The sequence below is a fragment of the Etheostoma cragini genome, chromosome 3, assembly GCF_013103735.1.
Source record: "Etheostoma cragini isolate CJK2018 chromosome 3, CSU_Ecrag_1.0, whole genome shotgun sequence".
NCBI lineage: Eukaryota > Metazoa > Chordata > Actinopteri > Perciformes > Percidae > Etheostoma > Etheostoma cragini.
Window position 1 is genome coordinate 23,591,777 of NC_048409.1, and position 22,742 is coordinate 23,614,518.

The 22,742-nt window shown below is 39.5% G+C and overlaps 2 protein-coding genes across 4 annotated transcripts in view; both read left to right on the forward strand.

The window, feature by feature from the left end:
* The window catches only part of acsl3a (acyl-CoA synthetase long chain family member 3a), a 25,637-nt gene extending 9,337 nt beyond the window's left edge, over positions 1-16,300 (forward strand). For all 3 annotated transcript variants that reach the window (XM_034865116.1, XM_034865111.1, XM_034865125.1), the window contains 12 exons: positions 2,331-2,440; positions 3,546-3,684; positions 5,381-5,531; positions 7,560-7,683; positions 7,784-7,855; positions 11,631-11,770; positions 11,892-12,064; positions 13,258-13,332; positions 13,804-13,992; positions 14,420-14,534; positions 15,669-15,826; positions 15,919-16,300. In XM_034865116.1, coding sequence (XP_034721007.1) covers positions 2,331-2,440; positions 3,546-3,684; positions 5,381-5,531; positions 7,560-7,683; positions 7,784-7,855; positions 11,631-11,770; positions 11,892-12,064; positions 13,258-13,332; positions 13,804-13,992; positions 14,420-14,534; positions 15,669-15,826; positions 15,919-16,076 — 1,604 coding nt within the window. In that variant the 3' untranslated portion in view covers positions 16,077-16,300. The remainder of the gene's footprint in view (positions 1-2,330; positions 2,441-3,545; positions 3,685-5,380; positions 5,532-7,559; positions 7,684-7,783; positions 7,856-11,630; positions 11,771-11,891; positions 12,065-13,257; positions 13,333-13,803; positions 13,993-14,419; positions 14,535-15,668; positions 15,827-15,918) is intronic.
* Positions 16,301-19,995: 3,695 nt separating this feature from the next.
* On the forward strand, positions 19,996-21,018 carry kcne4 (potassium voltage-gated channel, Isk-related family, member 4). Its single transcript, XM_034865309.1, has 2 exons — positions 19,996-20,088; positions 20,447-21,018. The coding sequence occupies exon 2, from the start codon at positions 20,487-20,489 to the stop codon at positions 20,994-20,996; it is 510 nt and encodes a 169-aa protein (XP_034721200.1). The 5' UTR covers positions 19,996-20,088; positions 20,447-20,486; the 3' UTR covers positions 20,997-21,018.
* Positions 21,019-22,742: the final 1,724 nt, after the last annotated feature.

Below are 22,742 nucleotides of genomic sequence, written 5' to 3' on the forward strand. Positions count from 1 at the left end.
TGTGTGTGTGTGTGTGTGTGTGTGTGTGTGTGTGTGTGTGTGTGTGTGTGTGTGTGTGTGCGTGTGTGCGTGTGTCAAGCTGAAGCCCAATCTAGTGTTTATATCTCACGGCTGGAGGTGTCATGGCCCCTCATCCACACTCATTCTCACACAGTAGCAGAGCAGGAAGTATTGGCGCTCCATGACGCAAGAATGTGATGTCACTAAGCCCTGTCCCATAAACCCATGTGTCTGTGACTCTGTGTCAGTGTAGGGACGATGGGTTACAGACCTTGCTACTGTGTGTTTTGCTACCTCTCTCTCTCTTTATCTGTCTATTCTCCTGTCTCTCCCTCTTTTTCACTCTTTTTCTCTGTCTTTTCTCAAATGCAAGGATTGACTTAAAGCTAGATTGCTGCTGGAGCTCTGATCTTTTAACACACACACACACACAATCATAAAAAAGGAGGCACTTATTCACAAAGCAAAAGCCATGTATTAAAAGTCCATTTCCTTATAAAAATGTGCTTTGCATACTGTTACTTCACTTGTATGTTTGAGCCTCACTAGAATGCGGTTTTCCCATTACTCTGCTGAAAGGAGAATGATTCTCCCAGCTCTTCTTACATCTGAGTTTAAGGCTTTTACATACAACAGGATTTGTGACATCACTACTAGTTTGGAGCCAATTGTGGATCAGCAAAAAAGCGTATAAGCTTACGAGTGTGCAATGGAAACTTGAAGCCTCCAGGTCACATAAACTGGGAATAGATTTTGATTGAAGTAGGGACATCTTGTGTCCAGCTGTTAAACGTTTGAAATGAACACTATTTACATATTCTGCAATTTTTAATGAGTGAAGTGAAGTTATAACTCTCTTTGTTAAAAGAAAATATCAGGCACTGAGTATTTTTATATAAACCTGTTTGGAGGGGGTCTTTAAGGAGTAAGCCGATTCCTCAGACCATTATGCGATGTGATATATCTGATTCTGTCCAGCACTGATTGATCTAGGAAATGTCAGGGGGGAATGAAAATCTTCTGACATTTTAAAAGTGGGAAAAGTCAACGGCAAAGGGCCCAGTCAGTCTAAATCAGATGGGGATGTGAGAAAAAGTCCCTCCTGTTCTGTCGGTCAGACACCAGGCTGTGCCTGACCGACCGTTAGCCTGGTGACACCACCATCAGATGTGAAAGACACGGATATCTGATTTTAATGAAAGTTATCAAACTCCATCTCTCTTAATATCTCCAACTACTAATGCTCCTATGTATGCAAGCAACACTCAGTCAGACATATTCACTTAGTCATAACACACACGCCCTCACATACCAATACTGTTTTCATCCCCAAAAGAGTGCTTTTCAGGCAGTGGGAGTTTATGTCCCATTGGCTCTGAGGCTGTGCTGAGGCCTCTTGAGGTGCCTGATGATGTCAACGGTGGAGGCAGGGCCAAGACAACAGCAACTAAGCAGTGTAGACAGAGTGCACGTACATGGTCCGTCTTCACACATTTTTCATTGGCTATATAATGACTGCACACACATAAGCTAGTTAGGCTGAGCTAGTTTCAAGACATTATTTATTCAATTTATTTACTCACAAATGTAAATGTTTAGTCCCCTTTTGCTCTTAGTGCATTTATGTATCATTTTCTGCACTTGTTTGACTAAGGGAAAGGCAACCCCTGTACATTATAGTGCAGTCCAATGCAATAGGTTTCCAATAGAGTCAACAGACAAACAGGTATAGCAGTAGTCTCAACACTAACAAAAAATAATGTTGACAGAGCCATCAGATAGTATTTATTGCAGGGCTATTGCAATATATTTCGTCTACATTTCCCTTCTCAGTCAATTTACAGACTGCATCTTCAAGCCTTCAAACGTCAAGAATTTGTTTAGTGACGTTTACCTTGAATTTGGCTTAGACATCCGGCAGACATTTGGGGAAAGGCACAATGACATGGAGATATTGTTGACATATTAATATATATATATATATATATATATATATATATATATATATATATATATAAATGGCAAAAGTTGCAATTTGCACTCAACATGAAAGAGCAGTTATTGAAATCAGTATCATTTTAACCATTCATTTCAAAAGGGATCAAGGCTATGTATCAGAAAGTGAGTTTGATTTGGTCAGTCTTTCTATAGGTTAACTTATAGATGTGGACTTTCTCTACATTACAGTCAGCAGGGACTGTTACATTATGTATAGAAATGATTAACTGTGTTACATGACTAGTGTGTAACTATGACAAAACAAGGCCAGTAGATGTATGTGTTTTAGTCATTTGTGATAAAGTGTTTTATTTTGTGGATGTGTGTTGCAGTGGTCACCCTTTACTCCACGCTGGGAGGTCCAGCCATTGCTCATGGGCTGAATGAGACTCAGGTCACCCTTGTCATCACCAGCAGAGAACTCCTGGAGACCAGACTCAAAGTTAAGATACACTCCAATACACAAATGTCTACTGAAAATCTGTTCATACACATTCAAAGATTACAGGGAGTATTGCATTTTAGCATTTTAGCTTAGTCGCAATAACACCTCAGGTCTGTGCAGAGGAGGGACATGTAGGTGTACAGGTATAACTGTGTGTGGATAGTAAATGAGGATCAACAAGTATTAGTACTTATATTGTTTTGTTGTTGAGTATTTGGTCTTGATAGAGGGAGTAGCCACACTTGTTGTAAATTTTTGGTATTGCCCAATCCTGCCACAGACGTATCATGTGCAACTATATATGTTTAGTTTAGTATTTCTGTGGTAATGGGCAAATAAGACAAATAATCAAGCAGTGATGAATGCATATTTGTGTAGACCAATACCACATATCTCAGTGGGCTGCATAGGCAAACAGCAGCAAAAGCTTCTGTCCCAAAACAATTTTGTCCCTAAGGACATAATGAAAAAGTACTCGTGGTAAGGAAAATTTAAGAGATCCGCCCTTTATGCAGCTGTAAATGGAAGATGCAATTTGCAAAGATTTAAGTTATGGTTGACGGTTGAAAAGTAAGGTTTTCAGTTAATAAATAGAATAAAACCGAATTACAAAAATTCCCAAACTGATATAAAAAGTCTAAACAAAACATTACATTTTGAAATACACATTCCTTCATCTCAGTCTACAACTCTATTCCTGAAAGAAAAAGCTAAGTAAACTAAGACTTCCTGACATCGAATTGTGTAGTAGATAACTACAACAATAATATTAAGGCAATTTCTAGCCCACTGTTGCAGTGCTGACTGAGGGGGGGCAGAGTGTGTCACCATAGAGACATATCAATAAGGACATGTGCATATGCCTTATGTTAAGGGCTGTTTTTGACAGGTATAATCCCCAAATACAAACAGTCCTCTGCCCATTCATTAGACCTTTTATCGAGATGACGTAAACACAGCTCCTTTGTTCACTCTGCATGGGTTTTTACCTACTTATCTAAGAAGAAACCTGGTTTTCATCATGTGCTGCTTGTCATATTTGTGCTTACGTGTGTGTTTGTGTGTGTGTGTGTGTGTGTGTGTGTATGTGTGTGTGTGTCAGGCTATTCTAATTGAAGTTCCGAGACTGCAGCATATCATTGTAGTGGATAACACACCAACCTCGTGGCCCGGCTACCCACGTGGCATTAGTGTCCACAACATGGCTGCTGTTCAGAAGCTGGGAGCCAGGCCTGAGAATGGTAAGCTTCAAATGAAGAAAATATAAAGCACTTTCATATATTTTAAACATTTAAAAACCTATTGTGGTTTTTATTGAAAGCAGCCAGCCCCAAGCACCTAAAACAAAAGAGCACCTTCTTATCAAACATCATGCTTCACCCATGTGTTTCATACTGTCCTTCGCTGTGGATTTCGTAGCTTGGAGGTTAGTAACAGATGGTCTCACTAATAGGGATGGTCATGGTTGTTTTTTGGGGGGGGCGGATTGGTATCAGTCCCATTAGGTCATGTGAATGAGGAAGTGCTCACATCTGTGTCAGATTAAGGTCCTTATGATGCTTAGTCAGTTAGTGGATTGAATGGATGAGGAAAGGTCTTCGTCCCCTCTTCGCCTTTCCTTGTGGCCCCTTAAACTGACTGACCCAAAACAAGAGAAGCTGCTAGTGTCATGTGCAGATTAAAATAGTGAAGGAAGGATGTTTAGGGAGGGAGGATGGAGCACTGGGATATAGTGGAGGGTCATGTTTACACACAGCACTGTTAACTTCACATGACATCAACTCTCAAAGCACACACTCCTACATCCCCGGTATCCATGTAAGAGGAAAAAGGGAGACAAGAGGGTCTCCTCCTGTTGACAAATGTCCTTTATGCCTCCCTTCATCCATTTGTTTGGTTTCGGGGCCTGCTGTGCTAGGACGTCTTAGTTCTGTTTTTGTTCCACACAGTGCTGAACATGGAGAAATGGAAAGTACACTGCTGCTAGCCTAGCAAACCACCAACTGGTTTTGTTCCCTCCATTTGATCTTTACTTATTTATTCAGACAGGAGGCCCAGAGAGGGATCATCCCTCTGCACCCTGTATTTTCAACTATCACCCAGTTATGCATTCCTTAATATCAAGAAACATTCACCAAAATCATTCTTGGACATGACTCCAAGTATCGATTGTAAATCTTGCCTACTGGCATGCAATGATAAAAACAGTTCATCAACTGTGTAACTTCATGCAACATGAATCATGGGAAAAAAGAAAATCCATTTTAGGTTTTTCCCAAGGCAGCAATCAGACCCACATTAGTTCTAGAGGCATGAAAAGTCTGGCAAGATGCTGCATTGGCATGATGCGATGGGGATTACTGTGTAAGCAGGACAATGTATTTCTACAATTTACTCTGCAAGTGTCATGACCTTCCCATTTGCATGATTTATTGCTCCTCCTACATAGTACAAACTGCTTTGTTTCAAGTGCAGCCCGGGCCTTCAAATACGCCTGCACACCTTTTTTCACACCTTTCAGCTGAAGAATCACACTTGTATTAGAGTACTTGAATTATTAGGTTACTTGAAAACATATGCAAAAAAAAGAGATTTAGGCTTGCAGATAACTGGGAAGTAATCTGCAAGCCTAAAAGAAGATGAGAGAGAGAGGAGAAATTGTGTATTTTGCTAGCACATTTCGTAGAGATCTGGGCCCATGCAACAAATGGAACAGAGGCTATTAATCTATTCCACGAATGTGTCTGTGTGAAGGGATGCAGTTTTGGGCATGGCTGTTTCAGTTAAGTCTGTGGTCTTGTGTATGGTAAGTCAATAAACAAAAAACACAGTGTATTGTCGGCAATTACTTAAGCCATTACTGTAATGCTGATTTCTTGCATTCAGCTCACACTCAGTGTTTGTGCATGTATTTGTGTTTTCACATTCACTTCACAGCCGCACGTGAGCGCAAGCCGCCGCTGCCTTTAGACATTGCAGTCATCATGTACACCAGTGGATCCACAGGCATACCAAAGGGCGTCATGATCTCCCATAGCAACATCATCGCTTGCATCACAGGCATGGCTGAGCGGATACCAAACCTGTGGTAGGCAACACAAACTCATTTCTAAAACTCAATTCAAATACAATTACAATACCAGCATCACACACTGCCTCCAAAATCATCTGCCTGCCAATCTCCAATCTCTCCGTTATAAACCTCAGAGCCATCACACGCCTAGCACTCACACTGATCACCTCCACAATCAACCAATGTGTCCCTGATTAGGACAGTTAAACCATAGTTTCTCCATACATATATATATAACAATTGTAAGTTGCTTTTATCCAAAGCTACTTACAATTGTTATGTAATGTCCCCTCTGCAATAGCAGCCCTGAACAATCTGCCTCGTTGACACTGTTGTGAGCTGGGATTGCATTCATTGAGATGTTGTGTACTGACTATATTTGCATGCTACTGTGTGTATATCTACTGTATATGTTGCTATTTGTACTTGGAAACGAATATCCCTCTGGGACAATAAATCTAAATCTAATCAAAATCTTAAAAATCTATTCAGGAACCTAGTCTAAAATATCCCAATATTAAAGTAACAACTTTATTACTTTCCATTACTTTTGGATTACTTTACAACCAAATGTAGGCATAACTTGCACTGTACTGTGATGCTGTTTTTTTACTACGTTTAGAGGCCATAATAATGAATTGGCGTTTCACTTGAGACTAGAGTGTTGATTAGAGTGTTGATTGAGACTAGAGTGAGATTTAACATTGTAATTCAGATAATAATGCCCATTTTTACTAATATATAATAATAATACTTGGAAATTTGAACTCTGTAACTTTAACAGAATACAGTTACCTTGTCTGTTTACTTATCATTTTGTAGAATAATTAATATCCTTCTGTTTGGCAGAGTGTGTTGCGTATATTTGGAGAAACAGTCCTTTAGATTAATGCATGTTTGTTTCTGGGATAACGGTCTGTGTGAATGGGCTTTGGAATTATAAATCTTGGCAACACAGTAAATAAGCACGTGTCCCAAAATGTTGAACTATTTCTTTAACCTAAACCAAATCATGTCATTTGACTGGTTGACCTTCTTTTGAAGGTGGGCTGCCGGGTGAAAGTGATGTTTTCCGGGACTAAAAGATTGTATCTTTGTACTATTGATGTGAGCAGAATAATATACACTACTGCCTTTTTATTTCTATCCTTAATACTGTTTGCCCAAAGTGAGCAGGGTACTGTACACCTACCTCCATTCATGCCTAAGAATGTCTCCTCAGCTCAGTATCTGAAAAAGAGCCATGCAGTTTAAATTGCACCACATTGAGGACATTCACTTCTCCTCTCCTCTTTGACTAATCTATACTGCCACTGGCTCTGGTTAGCTATAAGGTTGAGGGATACTGTGTTTAAAGAAAACGCCAAATGCTCTTTAGGGTTAAGTTCTTGGTTGGGCTTTCATGTCATCTCAGCACGTGCACAAGTATGAGCCAGCTAGTAGCCTCATACAACACAAGTGTTTACATTAAAACAAGATCCAACCCTTCTCTCTGGGGAATGAGACGGGGGTGGAAGGAAATGCAGAAGGAAGGGAGTCCAGTATGTGTGCAAAAAAGAAACTGGGAGGGTTGGGAGTTAGGGTGAGAAGTATGAACTATAGAGGGGTTACGGATTTTAAAATCTCAATTATACTTCTTATAAAAATTATGGCTTTCCTTTACTTATTAAGTAACATAATTGTGTAAACCTCCTCCTTGTGTATGCTCTGAATTGCAGACACAAATTGTATCCAAGCAAAGGAAAATATGCCCTCTTTTTTGTTCAGATAATCTTTTATCTTTCTTTTATCTTTTATCAAACAGGCTTTGGGGGACTGTTTGCCCCTCATAATGAAAACTCTCCAATGCATGTGTGTGTATTTCCTGTGTGTGTAAGAGTAAAATAACAGCTAAAAAAACATTTCCCCAAGAGTAGCAGTAGTAGTATTAGTAGTAGTATTGAAATTAGTAGTTTTATCAGTATTATTAACTAGAGATAATGCCTGAATGAGATGGTATTGATTACTTTCAGAGTGTCTCAAAGAGTGTATTTGTGTTTACAGTGAGGAGGACACCTACATTGGCTACCTGCCTCTCGCCCATGTACTGGAGCTCAGTGCCGAGCTCGTATGTTTTTCTCATGGCTGTAGGATCGGTTATTCCTCACCTCAGACTCTAGCTGACCAGGTAATGTATGACTGAAACTTGCATTTCAAGTCTTAATACAAATGATGCACTCCAAATCTGATTCTCCAACCATTACTGTGTTTCTTTATCCAAACAAAAGTCAACCAAGATCAAGAAAGGAAGCAAGGGGGACGCCAGCGCCCTGCAGCCCACTCTGATGGCAGCTGTCCCAGTACGTCAAGACAGTACACTCAGCACAAAACTACGCGTTATGCAGTATAATGTTTGAGAAGACTTAACCTTAATAGTATATCTCATGGAGTCACTCTTCAAGTCTGTGCAAGTGTTTCAAACAATGTTGTTTGGTCTGGTCTGGAAGCAGGTCAGATACTGTGTCTTTGTTGATAGTCCAGCTGTGGTGTAGCATTGACAGAGTCCAGCAGGCCTGGATCTGCTGGATCTGTCTCGGAAACATTGTGACGTAAAAATTCTCTGCCTCCTACCGCTTGCCAATTTCTGCTCTTTATCACACAGTGAAAGGCACCCAGGGGCTTAAATGGCATATTCGAGGTTGTCTAGTCCTGCTTTTCTTTAAAGTAATATATAAGTGAATAATCTAATTAATCTTAATTTTAGAATTTACAATTCGGGTGAACAAAAATAGGGCATGCAGTGTGAGCTGAAAAAGCAAAGTGTGCAGTCAGGGTGTTACCAATAAATTCATCTGATAGGGTATCCACACAGCCATTAATTAATTTGGTTGATGGATCATTGAACTCCTCAATCTGAGGTTTAAAGCTGCTGTGATTCCCTTTTTAAATTGACAATGCATTGAAATACTCTGTGTATGTGATAGTGGTCACTCATAGTGACAAACCACAGGGATTCATTATTTGACTCAGCAGTTCCTTTCAACTCTACATTGTAGCAACTTTCAGTAGATTCCTTTGGTGTCACTGCCTGCAACGTTTGGTTCAGTCTCGCAGCTCCATCAACCTAATTTTAAGCCGCAGCATGTAGCTTTTCAGTAAAAAACATCTCCGAAACCCCACTATACACTTCAGCGTTCACTGTATCAGCATTATAAGGTGATATTGGGTTAGTGTTGTGTTTACTAGGTATTTACACTGCAAGTTTGAGATTCTGCTTATACTTTTGTTGTGATCTACTGTAGCTAGTCCGCTAGCATTAGCTAGCTAGCTGGCTACGATCATGAAGTTTTTTTATACTTAAAGGGACAGTTCACCCCAAAATCAAAAATGCATATTCCTCTTAACAGCGATGCTATTTATCAATTTAGATTGTTTGGTGTGAGTTGTCCAATTTTGGGGATACCGGCTTTGGTAATGTTTGATAGATAGATAGATAGATAGATAGATAGATAGATAGATAGATAGATAGATAGATAGATAGATACTTTATTTATCCCCAAGGGGAAATTCCAGGTCACAGTAGCTTGCAGATAATACACAAAACATACACATACATCATACCAAGTGATAAAAAAAACAAATAACAAAAACAAAAAGGGGAGCTAGCAGTATAAAACTATTCCTTCTGCACTTTGATACAATTGGCCGGTGTTGTTTAGTAGAAAGGAAATAGAAAATTGTTCCCACATGAAACTGCTAACAACCAGGGCCGTATTTATCAAGCTTCTCGAAGTGCCATTTTAGTCTTAAGGGTTAAGAATTAATTAAATTTACTCCTACTTTCAGACTTTAATCTAAAAGCAAGTTTCAATCAATCAAAGAATCACTCTTACTCTCCTAGTAATTTAACTCACGAGGTCGCTCAAGTGGTTGGGAGTGACAGTGCCCGATGTGAGTTGGGTGCAGATATGAGTTCCGCATGCTCAGATTTAAACGGTTTAACATGTTATACTGAAATTTGTGAAATCCATCAAATAATAAACTTTTCTCATTACAAACAATGAAAGAAGATGGAAATTATTTCAAAAACGATTTAGCTATCTATGACTGTTTGATTGCTAATGTTAGCTCAAAATGCCATTCAGGTGACAGCCTTTGTTGTGTTTGATTGCTAACTTGTTGCCAGCAGTGAACAAGCTTGGTTAAGTAAGTCAATTTTTACTGTATTGACATTACAGAAGTCTCTACGTCGCAAAGTGACGCATGCGTGACTCATATCTGCTTACATTGGAGGACTGAAAGGGAGTTGCCAGTAGGGGATTGTGATGGCACTGACGACGATCAGTTAGTCAAACGTATCATTTGGACAGAGCAGGCATAATACATCATAACATCTAGGCTATATATGGACAGGTCAGCTAACAACACACCGGTTTAAAAATTCGGTTTAAATTCAATGTAAATTTATCTGAGCATATTCTTAAATAAGGAAATCTATTCAGTGATTGGTTCATGCCTATGTTTTCATCCAAAATCTCATTTGTGGCACAGCAAAGTGTTGTGAATCACCTCTAAGACTGACATCGAGACATAGTCCTACACTTCACTTAAATTACAACTGAGATGCTTGAACTTTAAGGAAACCGCTTTGAGCCAAGATTTTTTTTAACTCTTCAATCAATTCTTTACAGTGTTATTGTATGTAATTCTCAGAGGCTTGATAAATATGGGCCCAGGTCTGTGGATTATCTTAAGTAACCAGGGGTCATGATTTCTGGAAAGTAACGTTGCTGTTGAGTTTTTTAAATGTAATTTATTGTTGTTGCTTTGAGCACTGCAAGCTGAGTGCCATTTAGTTCCATTATACTGGATGGAAGGCAGATATCTCTACACAAGCTACACTTGGCAACTCACACTAGAACAGTCTACATTGATAAATAGATCAACAAGTAGGAGAAAAATACGCATTTTTGATTTGGGGATTAACCGTCTTTTTAATTTGAGAAGTGATCTACTTTTAGTGTGTGTCTTATTTTCAGTGACTAGTTGAATACCTAAACCTATGAGAATAGGAGATTAGAATTTCATTGTTCTTGTTAGCTAGACTGTACGCTGGCTAGTTGGAGACAATACGCCCTTTCCGCTGTATTCTTTCCCTCTCTCTCACACCATGAGCTCACCCCCCCCCTAATCTCCCAGTGGTCATAGTGTAAAGGGCAGAGGGCCCCAGTGTCTGGAACCATTCACAGCTGTAAACAGAACGTGAGAAAGCCCCATGTGGTTATCCCCACGACACACACACACACACACACACACACACACACACACACACACACATGCACACGTACAAATTGTTTGCTGTGATATGACAACTGGCTGCTGCTTGAATCCTGTGTCGACTTCCTCTCTCACTGCTTTAGCTTCACCCACAAACACACACACACACACACACACACATACACAACACATACACGACCAGCTGGTTTTTATTGTTTTTAGTGTGTGCCCTTTTCCATATTTAACTATGAGTCCAGCTTTTGAAGATTTGGATAATGAAGTGTTCTTAAGTTTTGGGTTTCAGTTCTCTCTACTAACTGATAGTTAGAAAGAAACTGAAAAACCAAGATAAGTAAGGCATGCAACAGTTTTCTAGCCAAGAAACTAAATAATGCCAATGCCAGCACAGTCCTGTTCCTATCACCAGTTCACCCTGTTTATTTTTACCTGACTAATAAATCCAAGGCAAATAAACACATTCACCTAATTATCTCGACTAAACCCACTTTATTCTACCTGCCTAGCAATCAGACTAGTAACTAAAGTAGTAACATTAAATTACTTGTCCATGAGTGTGCTTCCTTTTGCGAATTGATACAGTGGCAGATCTAGTTTGGTAGAAAGAAAATAGTTCCTGTATGAAACTGCTCACTATCAGGTCTGTTGATCATCTTGAGTAACTGGGTTGTGATTTCTAAAAAGAGACATTGCTGTTGAGTTTTTAAATGTATGTTTTGCCATCTAGTTCCATTACTCACGCTTTTTCTCTTATTTATGCACTAGTCTTGCCAATATCTCCACACTTCTCTTTCTTTCACTCTGCCTCACCTCTGTCCCTGTTCCTCTTCCTGGTTCCAGGAGATCATGGATCGTATCTATAAGAACGTGATGACAAAGGTGGAGGACATGAATTTTGTCCAGAGAACACTCTTCATTCTGGCATACAACTACAAACTGGAGCAGCTTGCCAAAGGATATAGCACACCTCTATGTGACAAGTGTGTAGATAAGTTGTTACAGTGGCATTTTGATAAGATGTTATTCTCAAGGTTCACATTTCTCCGTTTGTATTCTCCACTCCCCTGTTAATGTACCTCTACCTTCTGTTTACCCATCCAGGCTGGTCTTCAGGAAAGTTCGTGCTCTGCTGGGAGGTCGAACGCGGTTGTTGTTATCAGGTGGAGCGCCGCTTTCCGCCACCACACAACGCTTCATGAATGTGTGTTTATGCTGCCCCGTGGGTCAGGGATATGGCCTGACGGAGACCTGCGGAGCTGGAACCATTAGCGAGAGTCAGTAAAAATAGAGTAATATTCAGAAGTATCTAAATGGCAGCTCTTGGCAAAGAAAAATTAAGTTTCACATACATTGAAAAACAAAGCAGGGTATAATTTAGGGCGTTGCTACCTTGTGATTGAAAAAGTTGCAAGCTATCTATCTAGTGCAAGCTGATAACTTAGCTATATATATGATATATATATATATATATATATATATATATATATATATATATATATATATATATATATATATATATATATATATATATATCATATATCATATATCATACACGGTCATTTTGGCTCCAAAAAAACAAGATGAGGATGACCAAAAAAAAAAATGGCTAGGTCCAAAAGGCCAAACTCAAAGCGTTAAATCGGTTATCTACAAAGCAATGGGTGAAATGATGGTGGCTACATCAACTTCTTGAAACTAATGAAATCAGCCTCAGCTATAGAGTTAAATGAAATTAAGCAAATTAACACGCATGCTAACAGGCTAAAGTGCAGTGATTACCATGATCAACATAATCCTGCTAGCATCAGGATGTAAGCATTGTAATTGTGAGCATGTTAGCATGCTGATGTTAGCATTTTGTTCAAGCAGTGCTGTGCCAGTGTCACAGAGCTGCTTGCATGGCTGTAGAATTATCTGCAATAACTCAATGTGAGAGGGCAGCAATACATGTAAACAGTATCAAAGAAGTAATTTGCTCCAAATGAAGATGAGGTGGTATAGTTGCACTGAGCAAATGTGGGAAATTACATGGAAATGATTTCACATTTCTGCAACCTGCAAGCTGGGATACAATCAGTGGGAAGACACGAATATGAAAATATAATTTTACAGCAGTGATGGGAAAATGGATTAGAGTAAATAATAAGTAGATATTTTGTGTGTGGGTTTTGCGTAAAAGAATGCCACTCATAACTGTGGTGGTGATGGCTGTAGATAATCTATCAGCTTTCATTGCTGACCCATCTGTCAAATAATGGAAATACTCCCAGCCTTTCCCAAGACAGACTAAACCAACAGAGCGGCCCGATGCCTATCACTCTCCACCGCGGTCAGCAAAACATTGTTTTGTGGACATTCCTTTGGGATGGGGTTTCCATGGCGAGGGAACAAGTGAGGTCGTGCTGCTATGGTAATAAATGTCTATGGTGCTTTCTGATCACGTGTGTGTGTTCGTTGTGTGTTCTAGTGTGGGATTACAGCACTGGGAGAGTGGGAGGGCCGCTGGTTTGCTGTGAAATCAAGCTCAAAGACTGGGTGGAGGGTGAGTGATTTGGAGAAGAGCCACACACACACATACACACACACACACTCACACGTTTCCATGATAAAATAATACAGCGTCACATGCGGCACAACAGGTCCTTGTTGCTTTTCTTTCTTTCACCTCAGCACGTGCACAAACACACATGAACACTTTTCTTTACCAATGCATTCAGCATGAATCGTTCCCAAGAGATTGTCTGTTTTTCAGGAGAGACCACTGTAGCTGGTCCATAACCTTTTAAGGGAAGTCATTTTCCTTCCACTATTCTAAAATCTCCATCTTTTACGTGAGGGATCATAACTCATTCTTTAATACACTCAATTAAATCTTGATACTTATCAAGTTGAGTGTGTTGCCTGCTTGGCAGAATCTAGAGCAACATACTATCAGGTTTTTATTTCCTAAAATAGCAGGAACGTTTTATTGCATTTTCATTTGCAACCCACTGACTTTAAACCCTGCTTTCAGGTGGTTATCGCAGAACTGACAAGCCACATCCAAGAGGAGAGATTCTGATTGGTGGACCCAACGTAACCATGGGATACTACAAGAACGAGGCAAAAAACCAAGATTTCTTTGTAGATGAGAACGGCCAGCGGTGGTTCTGTACAGGAGACATTGGAGAGTTTCAAAAAGATGGGTGCCTCAAGATAATTGGTGAGGAGAGGTGGATGGATGGAGGGATAACAGTTAAACAAGAAATGGTTGGAATTTTTGAGTAGAAGAGGATATATAGGTGGAGATTACCACTTGGACGAATCTTCCCTGCTTTGCTACTATATCAACATTGTGCCTCAGACTCCCGGATTATTTCCAGACACCCTCTCTCCTGTACTTTCATCCATCAATCTGTTAGGAAACCTTGTAACAAATCAGATTGTACTCCACTTCCCAGAAATACTCCACAGTCCTGTTTACTTTAGTCAACCAGAACCCCCACCTCTGTTATCTAGATGACACTGGTCAGATATACACAGTTCAGTGTATAATGGGCCCCTGCCCCAGCTACACACATATCCCTTCTCATAGACATTCACATGGCAATACACATTATTACAGGCAGCTGTCTCTGCTGTGTTTCCAGATCGTAAGAAAGACTTGGTGAAGCTGCAGGCCGGAGAGTACGTCTCCCTGGGAAAGGTGGAGGCCATGTTGAAGAACTGCCCTCTGGTCGAGAACATCTGTGCCTATGCCAACAGGTGTGTGTGTGTGTGTGTGTGTGTTTAAAGTGATTGTATTGTTTAAATGTGTAAGTAGACTGTAAACATTTTTGTGTGGCTCAGTGCTTATATTTTCAGTTAGATGTAAGACAATCCATGAAGTCATAGCTTAGCGTCTCCCCCATTACTTATTGAATGTTAAAACTTAACTTAAAAAAGCTAATCGTAAGAAGCAACATGACTAGAAGTGATGTGAAGAGTCACAAGCCTGCAGAGATTTACAACCCAACTCTGCTGTTCCGCCAGTTCTTTTAGCTCATTCTTTTGGTTTCACCGTTTGCATATTTAGTTCAGGTTCAAGCTCAACACTCTCTTCAACCCCCAACTCTGTTTTAAATCAACCACAGGTGGCTGCTTGTAGCAAACAGCTATAAAACCAACCTTTCACAGCATGGTCTTTTTCTATTTCCAGTGATATTTCCAGTAAATAGCTTACTGTTGATAAAGCCAAACGCCAAAACACAGCTTGACAATAACTATCACATATCATAACTGCAATGCTTGTAAGTGAGCACTGTGAAGCAATGTCTTTATGAGCGAGTCCCACTTTTGTTTGTTCTCATGCACGTAGTGTGTGATGAGCTACACATTCCTGCCCACTATTCCACTGATCTACAGGTGGCAGTAATGTGCCAGAGGCAAGGAAGAAGAACAAGAAGAAGAGCGTTAAGCTAGTTAACATAGATGTAAACAATGCAGATTAGAAACTTTAAGGAAAAAGAAGCCTTCCAAATGTTTTATCAGGAAATGCATTCATCGTGTTCAATCTCAAGGACACGCACAAAGAGTTTTAGTGAGTTACATTGAATATAAACAGAAACTGTTTGTGAAGAACATATTGTGTCATATTTGACACTGTGAGTGTGTGATTCAGTTGTGTGAGTGAAACAGCCTAGTGTTTTAAAGACATTTGGTGGTTGTAATGTGTTCACGCTCTGTTCAGGCATACATTTCCTTGTATGGTTAAATAACTCACTTGGTGAAGAATTTATGGTTCACGCAAGCAGGAGTTTGTGCTGCATCACCTTATTTGGCTGAACACTCACTCTCTAGAATACACTTAATGACTTTGTTTTCTCTTCTCTTGTGGTCTCCTCTCCTCCCGCTTTGCAGTGACGAGACATACGTGATTTGCTTTGTGGTGCCCAATCAGAAGCAGTTGCAGGCTCTGGCTGACCAGTACGGTATTCAAGGCGCACGGGAGGAGCTGTGCAAAAGTAAGGCCATGGAGGAGCTGGTCCTCAAGATCATCACTGAGGCTGCTCTAGCAGGTCAGAGGAGGTTAAAGTAGAGGTTTTACGGTGTTGGAATGCTTTAGGGTTGAGTTACGAGATAATGTTTCTTCTTCTTCTTTCTGTTGTAGCCCAGCTAGAGCGCTTTGAGACCCCTCGCAAGATCTGTCTGAGCCCAGACCCATGGACTCCTGAGACAGGATTAGTAACTGACGCATTCAAGCTCAAACGCAAGGCGCTGAAAACGCATTACCAGGACGACATTGAGAGAATGTACGGTGGGAAATAACAAAGGACCAAAACAATATTGGTCACTCTCAAAGCACCGACCAACACTTGACTCTGGACACTCCTAGAATCCTTTCACTGCCCCTCTACAGTATATATCCCCTTTCCACGAGCATTAGAGCCACCCTGACCTGAATTTGTGATACATATTAACAGAAAAAAGCTTAAGGGTACGGTGTTACCAATTCCAGCTTTGACTTGAATTTGTAACTAATGACAGGCTGAGAAAGAAAACACAAGAGATCCCTGGTCCACTGCAGCCTTTTCCATTGTCTTTCCCCAGGTGTATGACCTCTTTGTAGGGATCGTTATTGTTCCAGATGCGAGTTATGAAACAGATGGTGTGTTAGCTGATGTTGTCTGTTGAACTCTTTCTGAAGGCCACAGCAGAAGCTCAGGTTGGGCCGACAGGTTTGTTGCCTTGTTTGCTTTGTGCCCACCTATGTGACACTTTGTCTCTAAATCTTTTCTTCAATTCATGTTGATCCTCTTATTTACTTAAAAGTATCAAATGTATACTTCCTGCAGGTCAGGAGACAGTCTTTTTTTTCTTTTTTTTTCTTCTTTTTTGATCACATGATTTGAGTCCTAACAATTGTTTATTTTCTCTCCCACCCACAGTGGGACTTTGACTCCCCTGGACGTGGGGCGTCTCTCATCAGTACATATTGATACCAAATGCACAAAGTCATTTGAGGGCAAATGAGAGCAACTTGGTCAAAAAACTGCTAAGGTCATATATGGTCAAACAATTTTTATCTTTTACATTATCTAAATCAAGGCCATTGTCCTTTTTTTGGAAATGAGAATAAATTGCTAATAGACTTATTTAGAAAGAAAAGAAACAAAGATGCTTTAGTTGTTTAGTCTGTTATATTTTCCCACAGTGGTAGAGTATACTTTTTTATGTGCTGTACAGACCACATTGTTCACAAAAATGCACATTTACTTGCTTGTATTACAAATGAAATGACATGAAATGTGTAATCACTGTCATATTTGAAAAATCATAGTGCACTATGAAAATGTATCATGTCCATGTCATGTCCAAATAAGGATGATTACAGATAGGACATAAATACAACTTTCTCTATGTGCCTGGGTGGGTTGCAAAATAAGCTCTCTCTGACAAGTGCGACTTCGGTGTGTGTGGAAAACATTTGCTCTGCAGGACTGTTATTACCATCTTAAAGTGACATATTTTTGTCATCTGCACAAGTATGACTAAGTGTGTGTCTCAAGTCCATACACAGCACAACCATGGCCCCAGAATCCCTCACAATGTGACACCTGTTGCCTTCTCTTGTGATTCTGAGTCACCCCTTTTCTATTCCCTTACTTTATCTGTGAGTGTATATGTGTGTGTGTGTATATATATATATATATATATATATATATATATATATATATATATATATATATATATATATATATATATATATATATATATATATATATATATATATATATATATATATATATATATATATATACTGTACACATAAATACAGTATGTAGGTGATCAGCAGATGAAGCACATGTTTGGCCTCTATTTTAACTTCATTGTCATAGACTTGTTTTGAAGTTCCACTCCCCCTCCGTATGCAGAGCCTGCTTTGTAACATAAGAGCATTTAACTATTTATTTGTAATTTGCCTTTGGAAAACTACTCAAATGAAGAAAATAAAGATTGTGTTTGGTCTACATGAAGGTGTCCTTTATTGTCTTAAAAAAACATTTCTGCCACAGTCACCACGTCTAATTAATCCAATTGAATGTATTATGCACTATACTTTGTATTCAGCATATTGTTCTCATTGGGTCGGAAATTGAGCCCTATGTGACTAAAACACAGACAGATGATGACGTATATTTATGACTGCTACAGCTGAAAGGAGTGAAATCAGCCTTTACTGATTCAATAATAGTAATCAGTGATGAGTGAATGATGAGTACATCTAATCCAATTCATTCATTAATGCTCACCATTTCAGCCTGATCCTTGGCTGTGTCTGGCGAAAAGGGAGAAGTTCAGTCAAATTAAATTAAAAAGTCATATGGAGATGATATTCTTAAAAGAAAAGGAGCAGCCCTTAGAAAAATCCCTTTAAACTGTTAAACCAGTAAACCAGCAAAAAGATGGCCACTGCCTGTTAATTAGGGCTTTGGTCTCTGTTTGAGTATTTACTTCTAAATTGTTTTGGTAGTCCCACAGAGTTGGCGATGCATGCACTACACAGCTGCAGTATTCTATCGCTGTTCGTGTTTTTAAACCTGTACTGCTTCCAAAATCCTAACTTCAACATAGAATTCTGCACTGGCAAAAAAGTCACAACATGCTTCAGTGCTCGGTTATGGTATGCTAAACTAATCAATATAGTCACTTTATTTGAGCATTTCCATTTTATGCTAAATTATACTTCTTCTCGACCACATGTCAGAGGGAAATATTGCACATGTTACTCCATTACATGTATTTGACAGTATTTTACTTTTAGGATTAAGACTATGCATTGACTAAACATATGACAAGCTGATAAAATACAGTTCATTGCTGGACGAGCGAGAAGCACAAGATACCATGCTAGAGGGCTAAACCAAAGCTTTCTAATCTTTTTGGCAGTGTCTAGATGTGGCCCCAACATTGTTTTTCATTGTTGATTTCTTACTTGAACTTAAGCAATCAGTACTTTTTACCACTGGAATTTCACTAGATATAATAAATGTCCCTTCAGATTTATTGTAAATAATCTGATTATTTGTCAGAATGAATACCTTCATGGCACCATGTGTCTCTGCTTGTCCCTCTCTGTAATATTTATAAACTGCTGCTATGTGCATGGTGAGTGTACTGACAGTCATAATTGTTTTTTGATTGTAGTCTGTAATTCCCACCATGCCATTTTTTAATGTGTTGCATGATTTTATTCATACACTTTATTCACTAAATAATAATAATACATTTTATTTATATTGTGCGTTACATGGTAGGTTACTCAAAAGACACTTTACGGTAAAACCAGCACATTTATCACATGAAAACAGATACAGCAATAAAACCAACACATGAAACTAGCATATTTAAAGCAATTACAACACAGTGTAGCCTACACCTTGGTAAAAATGTGGAGTGGCTAGTAGGCTAAGAAGATATTTTTACATCCTTACACATTCAGTCGGTCCACTCTAGTCTGTTAGGCTTTTTTCTCTCCATTTGATAAGAGCCATATTTCCCTTTTTGCATATTCTTCACCTCCTTGATACTTTCCATTAGAAGCTGCTGCTCATTGGGTGAAACATTTGCCGAATGCACTTATCCCAGCTATCTACACCTGGCTTGACATAGCTTCACCTTCTCATCCTGGCTCGGCAAACGTGCAACCGATTAAGTCGCGATGAGCGGATCACACTAAGTCAAGCTGCGCTTTTTCACTTATCCTGGAGATCTTTATTCTACTTTGTGCAACAGGCCCCAAGGTCTCATTCGTGTTCTGTGCTGCCTTCTCGTCCTTGGAGGTAAGTTTTGTCTCCAGTTTTTTAGTTTGTTCTGCTGTTACAGGACATCTTTAGTTGTATAGATTTTTATTATTTAATTAAATCCTCAAACTTCACATTCCCGTCTGTCTCTGCATTTGGGTCCACAATTCCCTGCACCGTACTTAACACTAAACAGTTTTTCTTAAATGTGTTTTTCCATTCCATTCCAATGGGTCTCTTTCTGTTGGCCTGTCAGTAACTTAGTGAGTCTAATATAGTCATGGGCATTTGATGATTTCATAAAAAAAAAACAGAGGTGTGAATAATGTTAAAAGATACATCTCGTTTCTTCTTCATTTTTAACACGCCATCCCTTCAGGCCTTCCATACGCCCAGGACTCATCTTACAATCACGTGACTTATGGCACTACAGGGTCTCTATATAAATAACTTCCTCCATGTAGTATCACTGCCAAACTCCAGAAGAGCTGCAAGGAGACCCAAGAGATTCACAAGAGACATAGCTCTTCGGTTTGGTGAGTAGACAGTTTATCAATTTGTTACTATTTACACATTGTTAGTTTAGTTTTATATCAACTTAATCATTTTGTGTTAACTTTTTCTAAACCACTGGACAGTGTTTTCCTCATAAAAATGAATGAATGAATTCTATTTGCGATCAAATCCCATGGCAAAGGTGGAGCATTGATGATTATTTATCTTTTGCGTTGTATTTGCTTTTCATTGCAATGACCATGACTCTACAAATGTATTCATAGTTTTTTGTCACTTTTCAATCTTTTTTTTTGGGACCCTAAACCTAACTCTCTAAATCGTGCAAAAAGGTGAAAAGAAATCGTCATATTTATGGATGCACTTCTGTATATTTTTCAGCGCACTTTCTAGGTCTTCCACATAAGCTGCACTGAAAAAAATGGAACAGTTGGAAAACTCCACAGCATCACCCAAACGCCTCTTCCTGCACACACAGAGCACCGCGCACTCCCAGGCGGACAAAAGCGACGCGTACCTGTACATATTAATAGTCATGTCTTTCTACGGAATCTTCCTCTGTGGCATTATGATGGGCTACTTTCGCTCCAAAAGGAGAGAGAAAAGGAGAATCAACATCTTCACGCGCCTTGTGCACGAGGAGGAGCAGCGGGAGTGGGGCGCGCTGCCCAAGAAACACAGCCTTACCTTTCCCGCCGCTGTCTCAGAGCTGCGCGCGGTGCAGGTGTCCCTGCCTTTCTGCGGTAACCACGGCAACAACTTCGGGCATCTCCACTACGAGGGCGCGCTGCCATCACCGCTGGCTTGCGCACAGTGCACGGAACAGAGCAGTATCAGCTCCCTGTGCTCCACGGACACGCGCTTCGCCATAGAGGAGGAGTCGGACAACGACGCGGCCGATGGGGTGGAGGGGAACGTGAACTGTAGATGATTCAGGCTAAACTTCACCCAGACAGAAATCTCTGTGTGTTACCGTTCATGGCCATAAAGAGGAGAAACACCACCTGGAGAGAAGCACAGGATGTTGTCAGGTTTCTTCATATCACAGAGGCCCAAACAGTCAGCATCATCCATGATGTGATATCCTCAAAAGGGCTGGAACAAGTCAAACAAGATGTGGTCAATGTGATTAAGAAGGCCATTACACGGTCAGTTTAGAGAGGGGGCATTGGTACAGAATATTTTTCGTATGATTTTTTTTCTATGATCTCTGCTTTCTATATTTAGGAGAGTAAGAACACGTTCTGATTCAGTGCCCCACCTACATACTACATTCTCAGTAGCAACATGAAACCACATACACACATTTGGCCATGTTTTCTTTCTTTAGGACAAGTGATCGTGGTGAGAGTGAAAGATAATTACAATGGTCTTTTTTAGTGTTCATTTTGTTAAATGGTGGCATAACCTATAGGTAGTAATGCAATTATTCAATTCAATCCTTCAACTTTATTTATCCCTGCAAGGGCAGTTGTATGCAGCAGCAGCTCACCACCCAGGTCAACACACATCAATAGCTGTGCTTTAATAATGAATGAATAGATTAACAGATAAATATAAATATCTCAAATACAATAAAATTGCACTGAACAAAAGAATTAAATATGATTTACAATTTGTATTATTGATTATACTATACACTACTAAATTATTTCATTGTACAACTATGACTTGCCTGATTTGATGGTGACCCCACCCTGCTGGAGCCCACTCCTGACGCCACACTGAGAACCAACTCACTGGTTCGGGCTGATGACTCACCCTGCAGGGGACTGAGTGAGAGACCGCCTTCCTGGCTCTTGGACTGAACTTGACTTGCTCTTGCCAACATGGTCTTGAGTGTGGAAATGTACCTGGAACCCACTTGAAAGATTATCAAAACTAAAAGGTTTTTGTTGTAGCTCCATGATTAGCACTGTTCATACGCAGTCAATAATGTAGGTTTACTTGATGAAAGCAATGCACTCTACATATTGTTAGTATATTTCACTTCATGAGGCTTAATTTCTGATGGAGTCTTTGTAGTCTTTCGGAAACCAATAAATTCTTCTGAATTGATACAAGTGTCCTATTTATTTAATTTTTTACTTTGATGTTTCACCAGTGGAGGGCACTCTGGTTGTGCTTTCTGATTGTGGTTACTTTTAACGAATAAGGAAGATAAAAGGGAATTGAAGGCATGGAAAGAGTGACTCTATTATTATCATGATATTTTTAGAGATAGCCAGCCTCCATCAAATCATTGGAATAATCCAGAACAAGGCAGATAATAACTGAATCAGTACCACCAAAGCAGCATAATGCATCTTTTTTGGCTCATATTTTCAGCCAAACATGTCTTTAACCCTTTTTTTCTTACAGAGACAGCACATGATCCCAATTGTCTTAATTATGTTCCGGTTTAAAAACGGCAAAACTCAAACATTTGATAGAGGCTGAAACTGAATAAAGATTTATTTTAGCATTTATTAATAATTTGTAAAGTAGATATGGAGGTTTTTGGTCATGCAAAAGACCCCTTAAGAGACTTTGGACTCCATTCAAAGACCCGTCACATTGTATTAGCACATGTTAAATGACATATGAACAAACAATGAACAGTTCCCCTATCTGACAATAAAAACCAGAGGAAAGATGCTAGGCCGATGTTATATATTTGTTATTGTTGTTTTACTTT